This window comes from Halichoerus grypus, chromosome 1, assembly GCF_964656455.1.
Source record: "Halichoerus grypus chromosome 1, mHalGry1.hap1.1, whole genome shotgun sequence".
Lineage (NCBI taxonomy): Eukaryota > Metazoa > Chordata > Mammalia > Carnivora > Phocidae > Halichoerus > Halichoerus grypus.
In genome coordinates, this window is record NC_135712.1 from 126,715,727 (window position 1) to 126,739,341 (window position 23,615).

The 23,615-nt window shown below is 42.5% G+C and overlaps 1 protein-coding gene across 6 annotated transcripts in view; it reads right to left on the reverse strand.

Moving 5' to 3' along the window:
* ACP3 (acid phosphatase 3) overlaps positions 1-23,615 on the reverse strand; it is a 65,458-nt gene that overhangs the window by 39,800 nt on the left and 2,043 nt on the right. For 5 of the 6 annotated variants that reach the window (XM_078071763.1, XM_078071765.1, XM_036089933.2 and 2 more), the window contains exons 2-7: positions 18,226-18,321; positions 14,877-14,963; positions 14,071-14,223; positions 8,661-8,759; positions 5,640-5,732; positions 3,487-3,619 (exon numbers count right to left, since the gene is read on the reverse strand). In XM_078071763.1, the coding sequence (XP_077927889.1) occupies positions 3,487-3,619; positions 5,640-5,732; positions 8,661-8,759; positions 14,071-14,223; positions 14,877-14,963; positions 18,226-18,321 (661 nt within the window). The remainder of the gene's footprint in view (positions 1-3,486; positions 3,620-5,639; positions 5,733-8,660; positions 8,760-14,070; positions 14,224-14,876; positions 14,964-18,225; positions 18,322-23,615) is intronic. The other variant, XM_078071766.1, reaches the window with a different exon arrangement.

Below are 23,615 nucleotides of genomic sequence, written 5' to 3' on the forward strand. Positions count from 1 at the left end.
CATGGTGCCCCAGGGATTTCCACAACCATCACCTGAAGACTCCTTATATTTCTGGTGGGTTTTTTTTTTTTGAGGTTTATTAATTTATTTGAGAGAGAGAGAGAGAGAGCACAGGGGGAGGGGCAGAGGGAGAGTCTGAAACAGGCTCCATGCTGAATGTGGAGCGGGATGTGGGGCTTGATCCCACGATCTGGAGATCACCACCTGAGCCGAAACCAAGAGTCAGACGCTCAACCAACTGCGCCACCCAGGCACCCCGGTGGTTTCTTTACTACATGTGTACTCTCCTGGCTTCAGAATGACCAGTTTGTTTTTGTAAAGAGCAGGGCATTGATGTTAACAGACTGTCATTCCCGACTCTGTGGTCCACTCAGCAAACACACTGAGCAGCTACCATGGGTCAGATGCTATGCTAGGTGAATCAGACTCCTGCCCTCAAAAAGCTCCTAAAATAGTACAAAGAGACTGTTTTTTCATCTGTCTACCAAGAGGCACCATAAAGGGTTAATTAAGAAGGGAGGCGGTCTGCTCTCTCTGTAGATGCTGGGACTCCCTTGACTAAGAATAGAAGAACCTGGAAGCCACATCTCCAACAGGTCTACATCACTCTGCTTCAGAGAAGGTGGCTTTCTCAGCGTCCTTTAGGGACAACACCATCACCCATCAGCAACCTGTCCTTCGACAGGTGCCTCTGCAGCAGCCTTCGGTGTTGGTAATGGGATATGATATCAGCTCTTGGTTCTGGGGGTGGTTGTCCACCTTGCCCCAGAAGAACCTGGGGTAACCACCACAGTTATCCCCAGGCTCTGGCGTGCCAATAATTATGTTTTATGGGAGGGCCACGGAGGTTCAGAGACATTCAGCAACGTGCCCAAGATTCCACACCCTGTGCACAGAGGGGCTGAACGTCTCTGAACCCAGCAGGTCTTAATCATTTGACTACCCTGTAACACAGGCTAGTTTCTGAGTTCCCTGTTGCATCATTTACTGACTGCATACACTAGACAAAATATCACTGACTGGAAGACAAAAACTTCCCTTCCCACACTCTTGAGCTACAGCAGGGGCTGGTGTACTTTTTCTGTAAAGGGCCAGACAGTCAGTGTTTCAGGCTCTGTGGACCCTATGGTCGGCCATAACAGTTCCCTCTTGGGGCCAAGCCCCAAAACAGCCATAGCACTACCTAAATGAATGTGGCTGAGTTTCAGTCATATTTTATTTATAAAAAATAGGCAGCAGGCTGGATTTGGCTTGCAGGCAGTAGCTTACACCAACCTGGGGCGCACAGCAAGGAGAGGTTTGCATCAATACAGATATGACCAGCCATATATCAAAAATTCCTAAATGAACCTTAGGAATTTTTGTGGGGTGTGTGTGTGTGTGTGTGTCTGTGTAGAAGGAGGTGGGTGGAGGAGTACAGAGTACCAAACTGTGTCATCCCTAAAACCAACTGATTGAACAAAAGTTTTGGCACAGATCGGAAGATGCCAAAATCCTGATGTTCCTGTGTGACTCTGTGTCACCCAGACCATACAGGTTTTCTCTGTAGGATTGTGTTTAGCGGCTTCATCATCCAACAAGCATGCAGTTGCCAAACCTCCCTGGCCTAGCCAGATCCAAACAATAGGCTGAACTCGGGTTTTGGCAGGGATCACTCAGGAAACAATTTCCTGGCCAATCAATAGCCTGGACTTCTCCAGAAAATAGGACAGGTGCATTCACACAAATACCTGCCTTTGGAGTCTGAGACTGAAAGAACAGCTTAGGGAAGGACTCTTAATAGACAGAATCTAGTTTAACACACTCATAAGAGAGGGAAACCGGATTGAGCGAGAAGTTACTTCCCTGAAATGCAATGTCTAGTAGTCAAAGGAAAACAAGAAGAGGAAACATGAACAAACTGCGAGGAAATCCCCCAGTTTTTCTTCCTATGCAGACTCCTGCATCTATTATTAGACTATTCTCAGTTTCTGCCTGGCTCTCCCTGACCATTTCTTCAGCATTTCTTGCATCTAGAGAAGTGCTTCTGAACTTTCATGTTTCGTGAGGTGCCTAGGGATTTCAGGAGAATGCAGATTCTGATTCAGCTCATCTGGGGTGGGGCCTGAGATTTTGCATTTCCAACCAGAGGCTTGGTGATGCTCTTGCTGCTTCATGGACGGCATGTTGAGTGGTGAGGGCTGAATTGCTCAGCCCATCTTGACTGGGGTGGGGGAACTCAATCAAGAGCCCTGTCTCCACCCTCTGATGTGACTTGGGATTGGGTCCTACCTCTGGTACCTGGTGGTTCAGGAATAAGACCTGGTGTATGTGTAGCCAATGGGGCCCAACGTCCACCCTCTGCCTCCTTTTTTGTTTACACATCAGATTGGGCTGCTGCCTGGGCCATGTCCAGTGAACATCTGCCCAGTCTGGTCCAACAGCCAGGATGCTTTGCCTCTAAGTCTCCTCCTGGGGCTCTGCTGAACTGGTCCTAACCCCACAGTGAAGAGGGTCTGGTAATGGTTGGAGTCTTGATGTGATTGCTCTGTTTTTCTCCAACTGTCCAGAGTCTATGACTTGGAACATCTCCTGTGGCTGAGAGTTTCTTCACTGTTATGTCAAACTGACATAATGGACCTCCTCTTGCTCTCCATCCTCACTTTTAACGTCTACATTAACAACCCCTACAGGTGACGCCCCCTTTGGTGTCTTGGCCTACAGCACAATTGACCTCAGAGGCACCAGCATCTCTTGCTGTTCTGCCTGGTTCTACCTTCTCTCTTCCACCCACCTATCCTGATTAGAAGGGCTTGGCAGCCTCTTGCCCGGGTCTACTTTTATTATGATAGGATGTCCTATGCTATGAAGGGCCAAATCCAGCTGAAAGGAGGCATCGCTGAGAAATAAATGCCTTTCAACACCAATGGAAAAATTTAAGCTGTGTCATAAATTTATCGATTGTAATATGTATTAATCTACATAACATAATTAGTCTGCAAAATATGTTTTACTAACTTTAACAATTGCTACCTCAGGAAAATGGGCCCCTTTTGTCATATTTCCCACTTGAAAAATTCATCCTATAGGCCGCCAGACACAATTGCTTTCCGTGGGGCTTAGATACAAAATCCTTAATCGTTTGATCTGGAAAGGATGAAAAGGATCCTTTAGCTTTATCCCAAAGCGTCCATTTCCCAGATGGGAAAACTAAGGCCCAGAGTGGGTAATGTTAATGACTATGAAAACACATAATGTTTATTGACAGTGTATTATGTACCAGGTACTGTTTGTCCCAAACTTTTTGAATACACACATTTATTTTAATCCTTACAACCCGTGAGGAGGGTATCATTATTATCCCCATTTTGAAGAATGGAAACCAGTGTAGGAGCGATGAAGGGACCAGTCCAAGGTCACACAGCTGATTAGTGGTGGGACGGCACTCAGGCCCCCATCAGTCCACCACAAATCTAGCACAGTCCTTTTACTTTTTTATATACTTACCCCCCTGCAGTCTAGATTTCTCTTTCTGCTTGTGAATTCCATAGAGGGACAGGATGGACAACTCTGATAATTCTTTCAGCTTAGTCATGGTGTCCTCTGTGGCCCAGGAGGGTAAAGTGAAATTGTGAACACTCTGTAGCAAAGAAAAAGGGAAGAAAATGTGTATTTTTAAATGATTTTTTGTCCTCTTTGTCCCACAAGAACTACTGGGTCTAGCCTTATCCTGTTGTTTCTCTCTAGGAACACTTTATTTTTTTATTTTTTATTTATTTTCTTAAAGATTTATTTATTTGACAGAGAGAGAGAGCACAAGCAGCGGGAGCGGGAGAGGGAGAAGCAGGCTCCCCGCTGAGCAGGGAGCCCCGATGTGGGACTCGATCCCAGGACCCTGGGATCATGACCTGAGCCGAAGGCAGACGCTTAACCAACTGAGCCACCCAGGCATCCCTAGGAAAACTATTTTGTGATAAGTAGTGGTATTGATTTTCAGAAGGGAAATTCACAGAGACTGATTTGCTCCTTCCTACCAAGTCCATAGCTTTTGGCTGAACTGTGGGTGCAAAGGGGGATTCCTATTTTGCAGAGTAAGGGTGAGGTAGGGCAAGAATGTACCTCATTCCTTTATGAAAGGCTTAGAGATCTATGAACCTGGGGGGAAGGTGACACTGACAGGGTTAGATGATGTTTCTGTCAAAGCTGAGTGAGTGCCCTTAGAGGACAGCTGGGAGAGGCAATGTATTTCTGGAGCCTTCAGTACCAGACCCTCCACTCCCATCAGCTTCCAGTTTACTGCCTTCTGGGGAATGTGCACTGTACACACAGTAGGATCTTGGTGAATATATATTAAATGGATGAATAAGCTAGACAGCCGGACTGGTGCAGACTTCCTGCCAATATTTCTTACTTGCTATGAAAAGTTGATTAAGAATCCAGATTCAAAGATAGGATTGAGAGAGAGAGAGAGTACTTGAGAGAGGAAATCAAAGTGGAATGCCTAGGGAGGAAATAAGTGGGAAAGAAGTGAAAAGGAAACCACGCACCACGGCCACATCATGCAACAGCTCAGATCAACCCGTAGTAAGGAAGAAAAAAAGGAAAATTAAGACTTGAACCAAAATATGGGCTCTTGTCTCTATTGAAGAGTTCTTTTTTTTTTTTTTAAGATTTGTTTATTTGGCGGGGGGTGGGGTGGGGTGGGTAGGGGCAGAGGAAGAGGAAGAGAATCCCAAGCAGGCTCCACACCCAGGGCAGAGCCTGACATGGGGCTCGATCTCATAATCCTGAGATCATGACCTGAGCCTAAACCAAGCGTTGGATGCTTAACTGACTAGCCACCCAGGCGCCCCTCAAGAGTCTTTTATAAGGCTAATAAATCTTCCTTGAAACAGATGTTAATGATAAAGTGAAAATATCAGGAAGGTCATGTGAAGGTCAATAAACTGTTATGGAGGGGGGCAAATTGTGTCGTTTGTTACTGACACAGAACCATGAAAATAATTGCTGGCCCCCAGGCCCTTATGATGACCTCAAGGTCAGAGGTGGATATAAGTCCTGTGGGTGGTCAGAATTTTGCCCCAGGATTCAGTGAACCCAGTCAGGAAAACAGGATTACAGAGTACTCCTTTTGGCCAGTAGGTGGTGCATAGTGAGTGAAAAATACCAAGTTAGCCTTGAAAACCCCAATGGTAACTGAGTTTCAGAGGTTATTTCATATGCATGTATAGCAAGGAAGAGATTCCCAATAAACCAATTTCAATAGCCTGGCTTAAAGTTGTCTTGCTTATTTCTATATCCAGAAATCAAGTACCCCCCCTTTTTTTTTGGCCCTGTCTATATAATAACATTGCTTTTTTTCATTAAAATCCGTAACAGGAGCCCAGCATTCCTGAGTGACTGAAAAATAAGTAAACGGCAAGACATAGAAGAAAAGCAATTTTGCCTGCAATTTTCGAAAGTGTGAAAACATAAATAATGGAGAGAAAAAGTTAGTTTTCAATTTAATGTAAAGAAGTCTTGAATTATGTTTCAATGTCAAAGGAAGCATAATTAATATATCTGCCAAAAAGTGTAAGAAAGTGTATTCATCTGTTTCAAAATAGGCATAAGTCAAAAAATCAGATTGCAAGTTAATTTTTGATATTTTTTTCTTTTACCTCACAAAATAAAGGGTCATAGACTTTAGTCCACATTCCAAAAAGGTCCTGGGTGTGGTATCCTGTAAATGTTGGCAAGGTTTCTATAAAATCCTGAAACACACACGGACAGAGAAAACATTTCCACATTAGAGTCACTCCATTTCAGCATTACTGATATTTGGGGCTGGATAATTTTGTTGTGGAGGGTGCCCCGTGCTTTGTAGCATGTTTGGCTGTATCCGCGGTCTCTACCCACCAGATGATGAGCATCATCCCTAATCCCTCAGTTGTGACAACCCAAAGTGTCTCCAAACATTGCCCGTGTTCTCTGTGGGGCAAATCTGCCCCCACTGAGAACACTGTTCTTCACAGAAAAGTGCACCAGGAATATTGGCTGTGGTAATATGAACCCAAAGAATTTCACAAACACTAATTGATCATTTTTCATGGTTACAGTAAAAATGTGGGTGCATGCTGGCTTACTGCCACGTGTTCCTGGTTTGTCCTGGAATCAGGCCAAGTGTACTACCTCAAAATTTTTGGGGAAGTAGGTGAAGTAGAACTCACACATAAATGACTGATCAAGATGAGAAGGGAAACCATGTCTTAGGCCAAAGCACCTCAGGAATATACCACAGAAACTGGACCTGCTATCTAGCTATACATTTGAAATTTGGGTGGGATGCAAACATTTCTCTAGGTTCTGTATTATTCTTGGATTGTCATGGTAATGAGACCCACTATTCAGCTATCTGCCTGATGAATTTGGCAGCAATTTCTGGGAATCCTTGTGGAAGATATTATTTAATGGATACATTTTCTAGGAAAATATAATTTGCCAATTTAACCTAAACAGATATCCACAAAATAAATACAATTGTTGAAGATCTTCCCCCAAACCAAGCCAAACCAAACCAAAGCCCCAGGGCCAGATGACTTTATGGAGAAATTCGACCAAGATTTTCAAGAGTAAATTATTCTAATGCTATTTTAACTGTTATAGAGTATAGGGAAAGAAAAAAAAAAAGAAAATTTCCAAAATATTTTTATGAACTAAGGGCAACACAGACAGTGACAAAATGCTGGCCAGAAAAGAAAACTATAGTCCAATGATACTTTGAATATGAATGCAAAAGGTCTGAGTAAAATATTAACAAATAATTCAATATCCAAAAAAGGGGCCTGAGTCTAGACATGTAAAGATGGCTCATTAGTAGCAAATCTACGAATATAATTAACCTTAGTAATTGATCCAAGGAGAAAAATAACTTGATTATATATATATTTTTAAAGACTTATTTATTTGAGAGAGAGAGAGAAAGAGAGCACTCACACATTGGGGGAAGGGGCAGAGGGGGAGAGAGAGAGAGAGAGAAGCAGACTCCCCGCTGAGCACGGAGCCCTACCTGGGGCTCAATCTTACAACCCTGAGATCATGACTTGAGCTGAAATCAGGAGTCGAATGCTTAACCGCCTAATCGACCAGGTGCTCGTTGATTGTATTTAAATAATGTCAAAAAGATTTTTCAAAAAATTAAACACTAGTATTGATAAAAACAATAAAAAAAATAGGAAAGATGGTTAGTTCCTTAACTTGGTATAAATATCTCTATTTGGTCCTAAAGCCAGCATGCTTAATAGAGAAACACTTCTAAAATAAAAAATAAGATGAGGATGCCTACAGCCAATACTGTTATGTCCTACTCTATTCTAAGTACTGGCCAGTACAAATACGCAAAAGAAATCAGAGGTAAAAATACTGGAAAAGTTGAGGTAAGCCAAGGTTATTTGCAGATATTATAATCTTGGAACAAGTTTAAAGATAAATGTAAAGACCTATGTGAAGAAAACCTTAAAAAATTCTTGAAGAACAAATAGGATAATGTACCAAGAAAGGAATACTCAACATCATAGAGTTGTGCATTCTCCAAGTTAATTATTATTATAATATATTATTCCACAGATATTCTTGTGAAATTATTTAGATGCACAAGATACTCATACAGACTGTAAATGATTGGAAATGACTCACTTGTCCATCAATTTAGACTGGTTAAAGAAAGTATGGTACGTCCACGAATTCCAATGCAGTTATAAAAAATGAGGAAACTCTTCACGTACAGATTGAATAATATTTCTAAGATATATTGTTAAATGAAAAAAACCCAAGGTGTCCAACTCTGTGAATACAGTATACTACTTTTGTGTAGCAAAGGGGATACTACCAGAATATATTCATATTTATTTGCATATGCATAAAGAAACTGCAAGACTATATAAGAAAATGCTGCCATCAGTTACCTGTGGGGTCATTAAGAGACTTTGCACTGTATTCCTTTTTATATTTTTTAAATTTTTGAACCATGGAAATGTGTTAGAGATTCAAAATTTTGTTTTTTAAAAACACAAAGCATTATATCTACCTTTTAAGCATCGTCTTAAAAAGGGGTATTTTGCAAAATGGAAACATAAAATAAAAAAGACTATCCTTTATATATGAAATCAATGGTCCCAGCCCCTCAGCGTCATTAGGGCAGATCATTTTAGCCTTGCATTTATTCTGACCCAGCCATGCACTTTCGTCTGGTTCCTTCTGGCACACGGGTATAGGATTAGAAAGGGACTGGCTTCTTTACTGGCTTGTGGCCCCACGCAGGGAAGGGGACCAGACAGTGATGACTGACCGTCATTAAATGTTTAACCCACTGCTCTAACTGGCCACTGGCAGACACATTCCTCCCACACTTTTTTTTTTTTTTTTAAGATTTTATTTATTTATTTGAGAGAGAGAGAATGAGAGAGAGCGAGTACATGAGAGGGGGGAAGGGTCAGAGGGAGAAGCAGACTCCCCGCTGAGCAGGGAGCCCGATGCGGGACTTGATCCCGGGACTCCAGGATCATGACCTGAGCCGAAGGCAGTCGCCCAACCAACTGAGCCACCCAGGCGCCCCACCTCCCACACTTTTTAAGAAGCTGGAGCTTCATCCTTTTTCTTGACCCCCACCCTCCTGTGCAACACTAAATGACATGATTTTTAACCTTGTAAGGATGCAACCTCTTCTGGAATTCCGTCGATTTGAGAGTCTCCTCCTTAAGTTCTGTAAAACGAGGGCAGTCCTGGAAAGGCAGGTATAGCAACTGAGGACAAAAGAAAAACCACAAAGTCTTTATTAGTCAGAAGAACTTTGCTAAAGAAGCTGCAGCCATATTTTAAGCCTCATTAGGTGCAAAGTGATCTGAATAAAAGATTCAAATGTGTTTGAGCTGAATGGAAATTCTAAAATTGAGGAAAAAGAGATAAATGGTCTGTCTTACATAGTAGGATATGCACCCAGAACTGAAAAGCTTTTTTTTCCCCCCTTTCATGAACTTGCCTAAATAGGACTGTGTTGTTGGTAAATATTCACACTTCCTGGTTTTCCATGTTGATATAACTATTATCTCGATTCCTACTGGACCTCTTATATTTCTAGCATGAGATACACATGTGTGTGCAAAGGCATCCTGCCCCTCCACCCCATGCACACGACTATAGAGAAATGAATAAGAGGGGGCGCCTGGGTGGCTCAGTCATTAAGCGTCTGCCTTCGGCTCAGGTCATGATCCCAGGGTCCTGGGATCAAGTCCCGCACTGGGCTCCCTGCTCTGTGGGAGGCCTGCTTCTCCCTCTCCCACTCCCCCTGCTTGTGTTCCCTCTCTCACTGTGTCTCTCTCTCTCTGTCAAATAAATAAAATCTTTAAAAAAAAAAAAAAAAAGAAATGAATAAGAGGTTCCGGATAGAGATTGATTAACCATTCATTGACTTAAGTTCCAGTCCAAATAAGGGCATTATTATTAATAATATTATTATTAAAACCCATTATGAGGACAAAGGGGTGAGTTTAAATTGGACAATCCTCATCCTCTGTAACCTTATCTCTAGGCTGGTGACTCCTCAGCTTATTTTGTTGCTCTGACTTTCCATTTGTGGCTGGTCTTCTCTTTCCAGCCCTTAGTGGACATCACTTCTTGGATGTTTCTTTGCTTCCTCAAGTTTAACATGTACAAAACTGAAATCAACTTCATTTTTAACCATTTTGCCTTTGTAATCTATCTACTTTGGCCAATGGTAAAATTTATCATCCTGTTTCATAGACTAATCAGTTTTGCTTGTTTACTTTCAAAATATATCCAAAATAGACTCCTCTTCATCATATTCATTGTTCCCTCCCAGTCCAAACCATCATAACCTGTATTTCGACTAATGCAAGAGCCTCCTATCTGGTCGGTAGGCATCCATCCATTCTTTCCATCTTTACAATTCATTCTCCATACCATAGTACCCTAATCCTTTTTGTTTTATTTTTATAAATACAAATCTTTTTATTATTTTTTTTTTAGATTTTTATTTATTTATTTGACAGAGAGAGAGATAGCGAGAGCAGGAACACAAGCAGGGGGAGTGGGAGAGGGAGAAGCAGGCTTCCCGCCGAACAGGAAGCCCGATGTGGGACTCGATCCCAGGACCCTGGGATCATGACCTGAGCCGAAGGCAGACGCTTAACGACTGAGCCACCCAGGCGCCCCTAAATACAAATCTTTTTAAAGCATTAATCAGATCATGCCATTTTGTAGTTTATAACCTTCCCAGGCTTTCATCTTACTTGGAATAAAATCCAAACTCAGTTAACCCTAGAGATCTCTGTCCTGCTTTCCTGCTACTGCCCCCTTATTCTTCTCCAGCAACACTGGGGCCTCCTTGTTGTCCCCTGAACTCACAGGCTTGGGGGCTCTGCAGACTGTTCCCTGCCCGAGACCTTGCCCCTGGTGACTCCCACCAGGCTCTTCTAACTCAGGCCCAGCCATGATCACATTACCTTGCTTTATCTCCTTTGGGGAACTCATCGCCATTTGAGATTATTACTATTTTTTACTTTATCATCTATTTCCTATAAAATGTCATCTCAAGGACAGCCAGAATCTTGTCTGTCTTGTCCATTGCTGTGTTGTCAGTGCCAAGAACAGAGCCTGGCATATTTGTAGCTGCTCTGAAAACTTTTTCAAAATAAGTTGCTTCCTGGGGCACCTGGGTGGCTCAGTGGGTTAAGCGTCTGCCTTTGGCTCGGATCATGATCCTGGGGTCCTGGGATCAAGCCCTGCATCTGGCTCCCTGCTCAGTGGGGAGTCTGCTTCTCCCTCTGCCCCTTCCCCCCCACTCATACTCTCTCTCTCAAATAAATAAAATCTTAAAAAAATAAAAATAAGTTGCTTCCTGATTCTGTCATTTGCCTTACTTTTCTTTCCTTCCTCTCATGTCTTTACCATCTAATTTCAAACCTTCGTTTCCTCATTCCTGAATGGCTTCAACAGGTGTTCTCCGAGGCTCCAGTATCCTTTCCTTCCAAACCGTGGTCAGATAGATTCCTCGGAGCACGGCTCATCATGTGTGCACAGGACTGAAGAACGAATGTGCACAGGTTCTTTTTATGTCTGCGGCTTTATAGCTCAATTTCCCTGCATGGCCTTCCAACTTTCCCACCGAAGGAACGGCACTGCGGAGGAATGGGCACAGGACTCTCCATTTAAAGGTCTAGGTTTTACTAGACATTTAAAGGTCTAGGAATTACTCAGTCTTCCTAGACTTTTGTTTTCCCATCCCACATCTTGAAAGAGGCTGAAAATAAGTGGGATAATCATCTAAATATTTGACCAGCATTTTGCAATTCACAAAAGCTCTTCCATTTCTTAACCAGGTTTTCACAAGTCGTCCTGAAATATTTAGTTTCTCCTGTCTGTGCCCAACATAGTCAGACATTTTCATTCCTTCTAAATAAGAACTCTGGACACAGAAGGGCAAGCCCTCTGTATATTCACCCACTGCCATGCTTTTGGGCTGCCTTCTTCTCCTTTCCTTCCCTCCTCCGAGGTCTGGTTCAAGCTCTCACTCTCTCCGTGAAGGCTGGAATGGCTGCCCTGTGGTAGAGCCACGGGCGTCCTTTTGTGAGCTCCTCTAGCAGGTGCAGCTTGTCCTTGCTTCATCACCCACCACTTGGTATCTTGGTCTACACGTGTCACACATGCAAATCTGTTTTCATCAAATGGGTGATAAATTAGGGAAGAAACCTGGCCTCATGTTTCTCTACAGCACTTAGCACAGCTCTGGGAATAACTGTGTGTTGACTAATGGATGTTTGTTAGGTTTCTTAGTTGATGTTAGAACTGTTTTTATCTTAGTGAGGACATAGCTGGAAGCCATGGGTAGATAATCTTGCTTCTCTTCCTCATTCTCCTTTGTTTCTCTTTTCCTTTTTTTTTTTTTTTTAAAGATTTTATTGATTTGACAGAGAGCGTGCACGAACAGGGGGGAGGAGCAGAAGCAGAGGGAGGAGCAGGCTCGACCCCAGGACCCCGAGATCATGACCTGACCCGAAGGCAGACGCTTAACTGACTGAGCCACGCAGGCGCCCCTCTCTTTTCCTCTTCTGATAGCTCCTATAGTCTCTTTCCTACATAATTTTATTACTATCTTTCGGGATTAAGGGTTAAACATCTACCTTGGTCTACACTGGCTAAATTTGGTGCTGCTGTCCATGTCTATCTATGCAGAAAAGGCTGCGGCAAAAGCGATTTTTTTTTCTTTTGGAAGAAAATTTTCACAAACTCCTAAGAATATTGATCATCATAATACTTCTCTCTTGATTCTGTGAAGGAAAGAGGTACAAACAAATCACCCTGTCTTGTCAGGAAACCAGAAAAAGTGGTTGGAGTAGACTTACCTTGAGTGAGGTTGACAGGGTCAGGCTGTTTCTACAAAGTATTTGGGAAAGATTCTTACGTCATCAGATGCAACAGTTAAGTCAAATGTCTAGGAGTACTGGCAGGGCAAAGAGGTTGGAAGCCTACCCCAGGGGCCCCTGGGCAACAGTCCAAGTGCAGAAGTCATGCTAAGCCTCAGCTACCAAGAGATGACATGGTCATGCTTACAGTGGGACTGCAGGGGAATTAGCACGGATTCCTTGTCCCAAAACTTTCCCTTCAAATAGTCTTTTTTTTTTCTTTTAATTTTTATTTTTTAGAAGGGGGAGGAGCAGAGGGAGAGGGAGAGAGAGAAACTTAAGCAGCCTTCACGCCCAGCATCAGAGCCTGAAGCAGGGCTCGATCTCACCACCCTGAGATCATGAGCCAAGCCGAAATCAAGAGTCGGACACCCAACCGACTGAGTCACCCAGGTGCCCCTCCTTCATATAGTCTTAAATTCCACACCTGGGAGATTAGATTTATTTTATACTATTTAAAACCAAAAGCAATTCCTCTGAAAATATTAAAGAGCTTTTGGTGCATCCTACCCAGTGCAAAATAAATTTGAGAGTTTCTCTCAAATAGCCTCATTCAGGCAGCTTGGTTTACGGTACTGGTTCTCACACATGGCTATCCACTAGAATCATCCAGGGGGATTATTTTAAAAGTACTATGCCTGCATCCCACCCTCAGAGATCCCGATTTGTGATAGAGAGTGCCCTAGGTGCCAGGATTTAAAAAAATTTTTTTTCAGGTAATTCTAATATAATAACTTTGAGAACCACTAGTTTATAGGGAAGGAAATTGCTCTGGAATGAGATAGGCCTGGTTCTAGTCCCAGTAGTGATGCTTACCAGCTTTGCGGCACTGGGCCTATTTTGTTTCTTTCTTTGAGCACATATTTCCCTGGCTATAAAAGGAGAACAGTAATATTGCCCATTGAAGGTTGTTATGAAAGGTAAATATGGTGGCACATATCAAAGTGCTGGTCACTGACTCTGCACTCAAATCTTTTCTTTTTTCCCCTACCTCAGAATGGGGGTTTTCATGTGGGGAGGGGTATTTTGTAGGTAGAGAGGTCTTAGAATATTCTGGAGGGAGGAGAACCCTATGTGGGGCACCAAAAGCTTGGGAATTGAAAGTGGAACAAGGGGAACTCTGTGTGTGTGTGTGTGTGTGTGTACATGTGAAGATGGAGAGGGGCAAATTGCCATTTTTTAAAAAAGATTTATTTATTTATTTTAGAGAGAGAGAGTGAGCACGTGGTGGGGAAGGGCAGAGGGACAAGGAGAGAGAAACTCAAGCAGACTTGGCGTTGAGCGTGGAGCAAAAGAGCCCAATGTGGGGCTCGATCCCATGACTGGGAGATCACGGCCTGAGCCAAAACCAAGAGTTGGCCGCTTAATTGCCTGTACCACCCAGGTGCCCCCATGTTGCCATTTGTTGAAAGGGTGGCAAAACAAAGTGGATGATAAAGGTCCAAACTGAAATTCTGTTCCTACTCTCTCTTGCCTGGGGCTTCCTATGTCCTACTTTGTCCTTCGCAGCTTTATTTAGAAAAGGATTAAGATTGCACAGACCAAGCAGTGTCTAGACCTCCAAACCCACAAGTACTGGGCAACCTGCCTTCCTCCTCCTAGGCCAAATAGGAGGTTTTTCCAGAATACTCACCCGATCTTCAGAAAGAGAGAGTGTGTGCACTGGGATGGGCTGCCAGGGTAGGCTGGGATTCCAGACGCTGATACCCTCTGGGGGAAATAGGCCTGCAAGGTTTGTCATAGCACTCATCAAAGTCCGATCAACGTCCGTACTTTGAATATAAACCTAGAGTGGGAAAATCAAAGGAGATTCCAACTGATTGGAACTGTGCATTTTTCCCTGTGGAGCAAAGAGTACATTTGAGAAAGGCCAGGACCCTCACATGAAAACATTAGCAAACATTGTGGTAGCATCATGATCATAATATCTACTATAGAAGAGACAGTATTATGAGAATGCCACCTGGTATGTCAATAGTTGAATTGACAAAGAGACCAATTAAGTGGTGGCTAATTGCCAAGCCAATAGGTGTCCATAAAATTTTGCACTTAGTCATGTTCATAAATTTTTTAGGAACAAAGTATTTGTATAAAGAGGAGTACATTTAGGGTGCCTGGGTGGCTCAGTTGGTTAAATTACTGCCTTCGGCTCAGGTCATGATCCCAGGGTCCTTGGATAGAGCCCTGCATCAGGCTTCCTGCTTGGCGGGGAGTCTACTTCTCCCTCTCCCTCTGCCCCTCCCCCCGACTCATGCTCTCATTCCCTCTCTCTCTCTCGAATAAATAAACAAAATCTTTAAAAAAAGAGGAGTACATTTGTAAATAAGATCTCTGACTTGTGTAAGTTCTTTGGGAAACTGGAAAAGCACTTTTATAAATGCAACATTATGTTAAATTCTTTCAAGGAAATAGGTTCCCACTCTTGGCTCCCCAACTTGCCTGTTCACGTTTGTAGGACTCATTCAAAAATTTTCTATATCTTTTCCTTATATACTGTCCAAGTTCATAATGCTGTTCCATGCCCAGCTATGGGAACAAATAAAAGCAAAAATCAGTGAAAGTAAATTCTGTGTATTTCATGTATGAGTCTCATCTCTCCTTATTGAATGTATAGAGCAAACCATGGTGTAATTTAATAGTTCGACAACAACGACATATTTTTAAATGAAAACAAGAAAAAAGAGTTGTAATCTTTAGCCATGACTCCTTGAGAAAACTCATGCACCTTCATTAGCACTTAACATAGAGCTTTGCACAGTTAATAGCTGGTGATTGATCTGATTTAAGTAAATGGTTTCATCTCTGGTGTGGTAGAACATCACTGGCTCATCTTTGTTGGTGAAACATTCAAGAGAGCTGGTTGACCACTTGGTGGAGGTTTTGTGGAAGAATTCAACCATCTGATAATGGGTTGGACTTGATGAATCTGAAGATCACTTTCAACCTCTGGGTATAATGATTTATTATCTGCACAGTTTATTTACGCCTGGTTCCTGAAAAACTAGAATCTGTTACCCAAAGTGTGGTCTGGGGATCAGCAGTATTAGCATCACTTGGGAGTATGTTAGAAACCAAAGTCTTAGGCCCCATCTTGACCTTCTGAGCCAGAATTTTTGGCAGGGAGTGGAGCTCGGGAACCCCTTTTTAACAAGCTTATTAAGATTCTGATGGCCAGTAATCACTGAGAAATATTGCTTTAGTTCAGTGATCCTCAAGCATTACTGTGTATCAGAAGCAAAATTACCTAGGGATGCTTGTTGAAATGCAGATGCCTCAGCATTTCCCCCAGAGATTTCCTGCTTGTTAGATCCCAGGGTGGCCCTGGAATCTGCATTTTAACAAGTGCCCCACGTGATTCAGATCTGTGCAACAGAGTGCCATGCTTTGAGAAACACTACCTTCAAGTCTGTCTTTAATCCTGAGTTTTATTAGAACTTCAGGAGTCAGAGAGGATGTGGTCCCTATAACCTCTGCTTGGTCCGACTCCTTCCTTTGCTTGTATTCCTGGCTACCATGATCATCACCACCCCCCTAGGATGGGGAAGGAGGTGGGGAAAGAGTAATGTGTGCTCTGAGTTTTGCTAGTTTCCTGGATGACATGGGTAGCTAAAGAAGCAGGTACTTTGGGCCTAATTTGTTGTACTAACTTACAGCTGAATTTTGAAGAGTCATCTTCTATAGAGCAGTGGTTTTTAAATGTCAGCATGCACAGAATCACCTGGAGGATTCATTAAAATAAGGTTCCCAGAAATGAAGCCCAGAGTTTCTGGTTCAGTGCGGAGGGCCAGACAATTTACATTTCTGACAAGTTTCCAAGTAATGGTGATGTTGCCTGTCCAGGGACCACACTTTGAGAACCACTGACCTAGAAAGCCATCACCTTGTCATTATGTAGATTGCAAGTACCTGGCCAAGGGCAGGCATTTGAGCTCTAGAACCTTGCGACTTCAAGAGTGGCCATGTACCAGCATCACTGGCTTCACCTTGGAGTATATTAGAAATAAAGACTCTTAGGCCTATGTCAGACCTGCTGAATTAGAATCTGCATTTTTTCTTTTTTCCCCAAGTCTTATTGAGATATAATTGACATACATCACTGTATAAGTTCAAGATATACAGCATACAGTTTGGTACACACACACACACACACACACACACACACACACCCCTTATAATGGAATATTATTTAGCCATAAAAAATGATAAAATCCTGCTGTTTATGACAACATCGATAAACATTGAGGACTTTATAATATAAATAATATAAGCCAGACAGAGAAAAACAAATACTATATGATCTCATTTATATGTGAAATCTAAAAAAAATTTTTAAAACCAAACTCCTAGAAAAAGGGATCAGATTTGTGGTTACCAGAGGCAGGGGATGGGGGGGAGAGGATTGGGGAAAAGGTGGTCAAAAGGTACAAACTTCCAGTTACAAGGTAAATAAGTAGTAGGGATTTAATGTACAGTGTAACGACTATGGATAAAATAGCTCTATAATACATATGAAAGTTGTTAAGAGGGTAAATCCCAAGAGTTCTCATCACAAGGAAAAATATTTTTTTTTTGCTTTCTCATTTTATTGTATCTCTATGAAATGACAGATGTTAACTAAATTTATAACAGTGATCATTTCATAATATATGTTCTCTCGTTTAAGGAGCTGAAAGCTGGGTAGGAGTGAGGTATGGTGGGAGGAGCTCTGACCGGGGAGCCAAAAGATGCTGACCTCAAACAGCCTCTGTGGGATTTCTCCTCTATGAAACATTGTGGTCGAATTAGGGAAGTGATTCTCAGACTTGGCTGCACATTAGAGTCAACTGATCAACTAAGGAGTTTCTAAAAATCCCAATGTCCAGGTCATACCCTAGATGAATTAAATAAGAATCTCTGTCTGGGAGGCAGACAGACATCGATATTTTTTAAAGCTCTCCAAATAATTTCAATGTTTAGCCAAGACTGAGACCCATTGGTTTAAATGCTTAGTTACATATTTGGTTAAATGTTTAGAGACATTCAACTCTAAACATTCTATGACATTTTCTTAATGTATTTAAACATTGCTTTGGTCGGGACAGAAGCAACACACGTGGTCGCTGGCTCCAAACAGAAGAGCCATCCACTCTTGCAAGAGAAGGGAGTGGGTCACGGGGGCAGTGACTACAGATGCCTCTGTCCCCCACCAACCCCACCTTCACCTTCTCCTTTGGTGCTCTTTAGGAAGTAGGGCTCCCTATGTTTAAGACCATTTATAAGAAGGCCTCAATCCCAGTATATCTAGCTGATGAAAAATAAAATTTGATATCAGCACTTCCAGAGGAATCCTGTCTTCCCAACCCTGCTGATTCAGTTTATCGATTATGATATTATTTTCTACTTCCTCAGGAAGAGGCTGAGAAACTCAGGGGGCAGGCTTCCAAGTATCTCTTGGCTCTCCTCAGCATCTTTAAGCTAATGTATTCATCTGTTGCCATGCACAGCTCTTAGGCTTTAATAAACCCAAACAGGGCAAAAGAAGATCAAAACAAGCAATTTTATACAATTTTCCTACAGTTACTAGTCACTAGGGGTGACTTGGTCATGATCAGAAATTGTCGAAGTTAAACATTAGTGCCTCGCCTTTCACAATCAAAACACATTTTCGACTTTTAGTTCCCAGGTAATTGTGCAAAATATTCTCCCAGATCTGAGTAACTGAAGTGGTTATATGGTTTCAATGTATTACAAACTCCACATAGTTTCCCTTAAGACTCATCAGCAAACTTTAGCTGAAAATCCAACCAACCTGAGTGAGTTGGCCAAATCCTTGTGGCCATGAGGATTCCTTAATGGGGTCGTTAGGAAAGGTTTCAATGGGACTTCGGTCTCCATGCCTAAATACCTGAAAATAGATCAAGACAGTAACATTACAAATTTCACTTAGGTGTTTTGCCTCAGCTCATCCTAATAGATTTTCTTCTAAACCACTGGTTCTTAACCTTGGCATGCGGCCAGGGCATCAGGATTTTAAAGGCATCCCCAGGTAAGGGGCGCCTGGGTGGCTCATTCGGTTAAGGGTCTGCCTTCAGCTCAGGTCATGATCTCAGGATCCTGGGATCGAGTCCTGCATTGGGTTCCCTGCTCAGCAGGGAGTGTGCTTCTCCCTCTCCATCTGCCATCCCCCCTGCTCATGCTCTCTCGCTCTCACTCTCTCAAATAAATAAATAAAAGAATCTTAAAAAAAAACAAAAAAAGACCTCCCCAGGTAAATCTCAGGTTAAGAAGCGCTGTTTTAAGCTCACTAACACTTTCTTGTGTTTCAGGTAATGTACGTAACAAGACGGTCAGTCATTAGAAAGCAGGTGAGTCACTCATGGAGACTGGTTTGTATATTGGGGCAAGAAGGAACACAAAGCTTAGCAAGGTCACTTTATTGCAGACAGACTGATGAGAAGTATTCTTCCTTAATTATGGTGTTAAAATTTTTACATATGATAAAATAGTAGATTTAAATGCCACATATAATTTGTGACCATCTTGAGCCAATGATTAGTTGTTAGATTAGAGATAAAGGATTTATGGAGAGGGAGATTAGAAAGGCTAATTCTTAATATTTTAAGAACATACTTCTGAATTTGTATGCATGTCATGCTATTTTGATTGCACATTTTCCTCTTTGGGGAGAGTAGTCTGGACTTTCAAAACCTTGGTATTTTATGACTCCAATGTGCTTTCTGAATAAAATACCAAACTAAATACAAAGCTATTTTATAAGCAAAAGATAAGACATGAAAAACACTCAAGAAATCCAAGATGACGTCTATACTGATGCCAGCAAACATTTTTAATACAAAGGAGGGCCACATAACACCTTGCATTATTTGAGATTTCCTGCACTTGTCATTGACACCACCTGGCTAAGATGCTCCGGTAGACACGGAATAAGGAACAGTCCTAAATGTTGGCCACCTTTCAGATGGGATTCCAAGAAAGTGAGAGAGGCTTATAGGACCTGGGTTGTGTCTCTGGTGTCTAAAGAAAACTTATCTTTTGGTCCCCTCAACTGGTGAGAAATAAAAATCGCAGTAGAACAGGCTACAGCAAACAGAGACCATGGTGTAGTGGATCTTAAGAAATCATTTTGGTCAGGTAAGAAACTGCTGTTATGAATGGTCCCTTCATGGCTGGAAAAAAGGCTGCATAATCTCAGAAATTATCAAGGCTGATCATTAGTGCTCTTTTTTTTTTTAAGATTTTTATTTATTTATTAGAGAGAGCAAGAGAGAGAGCATGAGTGTGTGTGTGGGGGGCAGACGGAGAGGGAGAAGCAGGCTCCCCACTGAGCAGGGAGCCTGATGCGGGGGCTCGATCCCAGGACCCTGGGATTATGACCTGAGCCGAAGGCAGACACCAACTGAGCCACCCAGGCGCCCCTCATTAGTGCTCTTTCTATAATCCAAACATATTTTTGACTTTTTAGATCCCAGGTAATTGTGCAAAATACTTTCCTAGATCTGAGTAACTAAAACTGTTACGTGGTTTCAGTAGATTATAAATCCTACAATGTTTAGTTTCCAGGGCTTCTCAACCTCAGCACTGTTGACATTTTGGGCTGGATAATTCCTTGTGAGGGGCTATCCTGTCCAGTGAAGAATGTTTAGCAGCGTGCCTGGCCTTTGCACACTAGATGCCAGGAGCGGTCCCTAATTGTGACAACCAAAAAGTTCTCCAGACACTGACAAAAAATGTGCCATCGGGGGCAAAATCATCTCTGGTTGAGAACTCCTGAGTTAGCCAAAGGGAAGTCAGATGAGAGACATTGTAGCAAAATAATTTACAACACTTCCTACCAGCCTATAACCACAATAACTCCTCAAGGTTTTTCGAATGCTTGCTGTGTCCCAGAAACTGTGCTAAATGCTTCTCATGATTTAATCCATTCATCAGTTCTCCAAAGCATTTATGATTATTATCTTCATTTCACAAACAAGGAAATCAGCCCTAGGTAAGTGACCTCCGCAAGGTCACACGGCGTGTAAGTGGCACAGCAGAGAGCCAAACACAAACCGTGTGCCTTCAATGCCAGCATTCGTAACCCGTGTAAGGGGCTCATTTCTCTGCTAAATCGCACCCCTCAGCATCCCACCACCAGTGGGTGATCTGGGATCTGGGGCTTCTTTATAAACTCTGGTCTTTTCCTCTGAGATTGGAAGCTCTGTGTGTTGCGGGGGGAGGTGGAGGTGTTGCACTAGAGGAAAACCTTGATGTAAGAAACAATCCCAAATCCTATTTAAAAAATAAAACTGAGATTATGCATCTAAATGACAGTATAGGCTGGGGAGAAAAATAAGCATGGTTCCCTTAGAGGAGGGTTAAACAGCAGAGCCCTGGAACATAATCACAGGTTTGAACAAGTTTTCTTACTCTGTCCTTACAGGTCAGGAATAATTGTACTCCCTTATACTGTAGTAGGTTTTAAGGGTTTTTGAGGTAGTGACTCACACATGCTGTGAGCTCTTCAGAAGGGGTGTCTCCCAGAGACAATTAATAAACCATCCCTTCCCTGCCCCCAGATGCTGGAAATCACTATGTGTGCGGGTGCATGCGCCCGCATGCATATCAGTTAGTACCCTCAAGTGCACACGTGCATTCTTGAGCTCCTGGAGTTTCAGCTGGAGCCTCTGGACTGTGCCTCGGTGCTCTTTTTTTTTTCTAAAGATTTTATTTATTTATTTGACAGAGAGAGAGATAGCGAGAGCAGGAACACAAGCAGGGGGAGTGGGAGAGGGAGAAGCAGGCCTCCCGCCGAGCAGGGAGCCCGATGTGGGACTCGATCCCAGGACCCTGGGATCATGACCTGAGCCAAAGGCAGACGCTTAACGACTGAGCCACCCAGGCGCCCCGCCTTGGTGCTCTTTTAAGCCTGTGGTAAGGCAAACTTCTTAAATGCAGCTCTGCCGAATTTATAACTTCTGTTCTCAGTCCAGCAATCATACTCTATGAAATCCTTTAGAAACCTAAACATATAGGGTCAGGCCTAGGACTATTTTGCAGTCCTAGTGGTAATTGCAATAGGAAGACATCCAGGAGAACAACCCCTTATGTGGTTGCAACCCTCCACATTTTGTACAGTGTTTTCCCTGCTCTCTCTTTCAATTCTCACAACTCCGGTGAGGCCAGGCTGGTCCTATTGCTGTCCTGAACAAAGAAGGAAACTGAGGTTCAAAGAGATTGAATGAGCCGTCCAGATCTCCTAGTTTTCATGATTGCTACCCACTGTTTTCCTCACCACATCACATTCACTTCATCCTTTTAGATCACAGGTAACTTTTTTAAAAAAAGAGCCATGGTTTGGTACCCCCATGAATGATCCTTCTCCATCAAGTCGGCTGAGCAGATTCTGTGTGTTACATCATCCTACCTGATCTGGCCCTGCCTACCTCGATGTTACTACCTTACGCTCTTGCTAAAAACACTTAGCCACAGAGCCCCTGCTCTTCCATCAATACATTGTTCTAGCCTCAGGGGGTGATGTTCTACCTGCCTGGAATGTCCTACTTCTACTTCTAATCCTGGTGGTCACTAAATTCAGGTCCCTCCTGAAAAAGGCAACCAAGAGACGTCTCCCTTGACATCCCATACTCACCATACTTATTAGTCTCTCTCTAAAAAGTTAGAAATAATGATTCTCTAAGGGGACACTCTGGAAAAAGTGGGACACTCTGGACAAAGAAGAAGGTGGATTCTGTGGTCAAAGTTTAGGAAATATAGTTTACTACTAGATCCTTTCCTTTAAAGCTACAGCACATATTAAAATATTATTATTTTTTTAAAGATTTTATTTATTTATTTGAGCGAGAGCAAGAGAGTGAGAGAGAGCATGAACGGAGGGGCAGAGGGAGAGGGAGAAGCAGACTCCCCACTGAGCAGGGAGCCCAATATGGGACTTGATCCCAGGACCCCGGGATCATGACCTGAGCCAAAGACAGACACTTAACCAATTGAGCCACCCAGGTGCCCACACATATTAGAATATTAAAGACTGAGGAGTCCTGCCCTTTAGAGACCTGAAATACAGTGTAACTCTTGTTCTGTTCCCAAACGGATTTGACTATTGAAACCCACTTTTTTAACCAAGCAACTCCTGTTAACAACTTGTCAAACTAGTATCCCGTGGGACACATGTTGATAAACCTGTTTTAAAAGATTGTGTGATAACTCTGTTCATGAGACAGAACAAGAACCAAGGACAGTTTCCTCCTCTTTCTGCCAAGAACAGCTTTTCAGAAGTGGGAAAGATTTATTATTCTTGGATCACAGAGAAACAGCGAGGAAACTACCTACTGATGATGTGTTAAGTCTGTACACCTAACCTCCAGGGGGAGGTCTCAGCTCCATATGCTGGCTTAAATGCACACAGCAGGAATGGAATATGTGTAGTGATTAGGGGCATAGCCTCCTCGATCATACAGCCTGGATTCAAATCCTGACTACACCACGGTTACCGTGTAACTATGGCCAAGTTGTTTAACCTCTTTGTGTCTCAATTTCTTTATCTATAAAATAGAGATAGTAAGGTTTTTTTTTTAAAGATTTTATTTATTTATTCATAAAAGACAGAGAGAGAGAGAGAGGCAGAGGGAGAAGCAGGCTCCCCGTGGAGCAGGGAGCCCGATGTGGGACTCCATCCCAGGACCCCGGGATCATGACCTGAGTGGAAGGCAGACGCTTAACCATCTGAGCCACCCAGGTGCCCGAGGTAGTAAGGTTTTTATAAAACTTTATAGAACGGTTGCCAGATGTAGCAAACCAAACTACAGGATGCCCAAATATTGCACGAAACATACTTTATACCATAAAATTATTTGTTTACCCGAAATTCAAATGTAACTGGGTATCCTGTGTTTTCCTAACAACCCTACTTTACAGGGTTGTTGGGAGGATAATGTGACATCTTCCATATCGAACTCTCAGAACAATGCCTGGCATATAATAAGCATTGAGTAATGATTGGTTATTGTTACAAAGGTTACCACTTTGAGCAGAGGCACCTTTCTTTTATTCCGGTTCTAATGATTTTCTAAGGATTTGCCTGGGCATATAATTTAACCATTTATAGTCATATATTCTCCATAATCAATAAAAAGAAGAAAGTAGTATCTCATTGCTTAAGTCCTTAGATATTGTTTTGTAAGG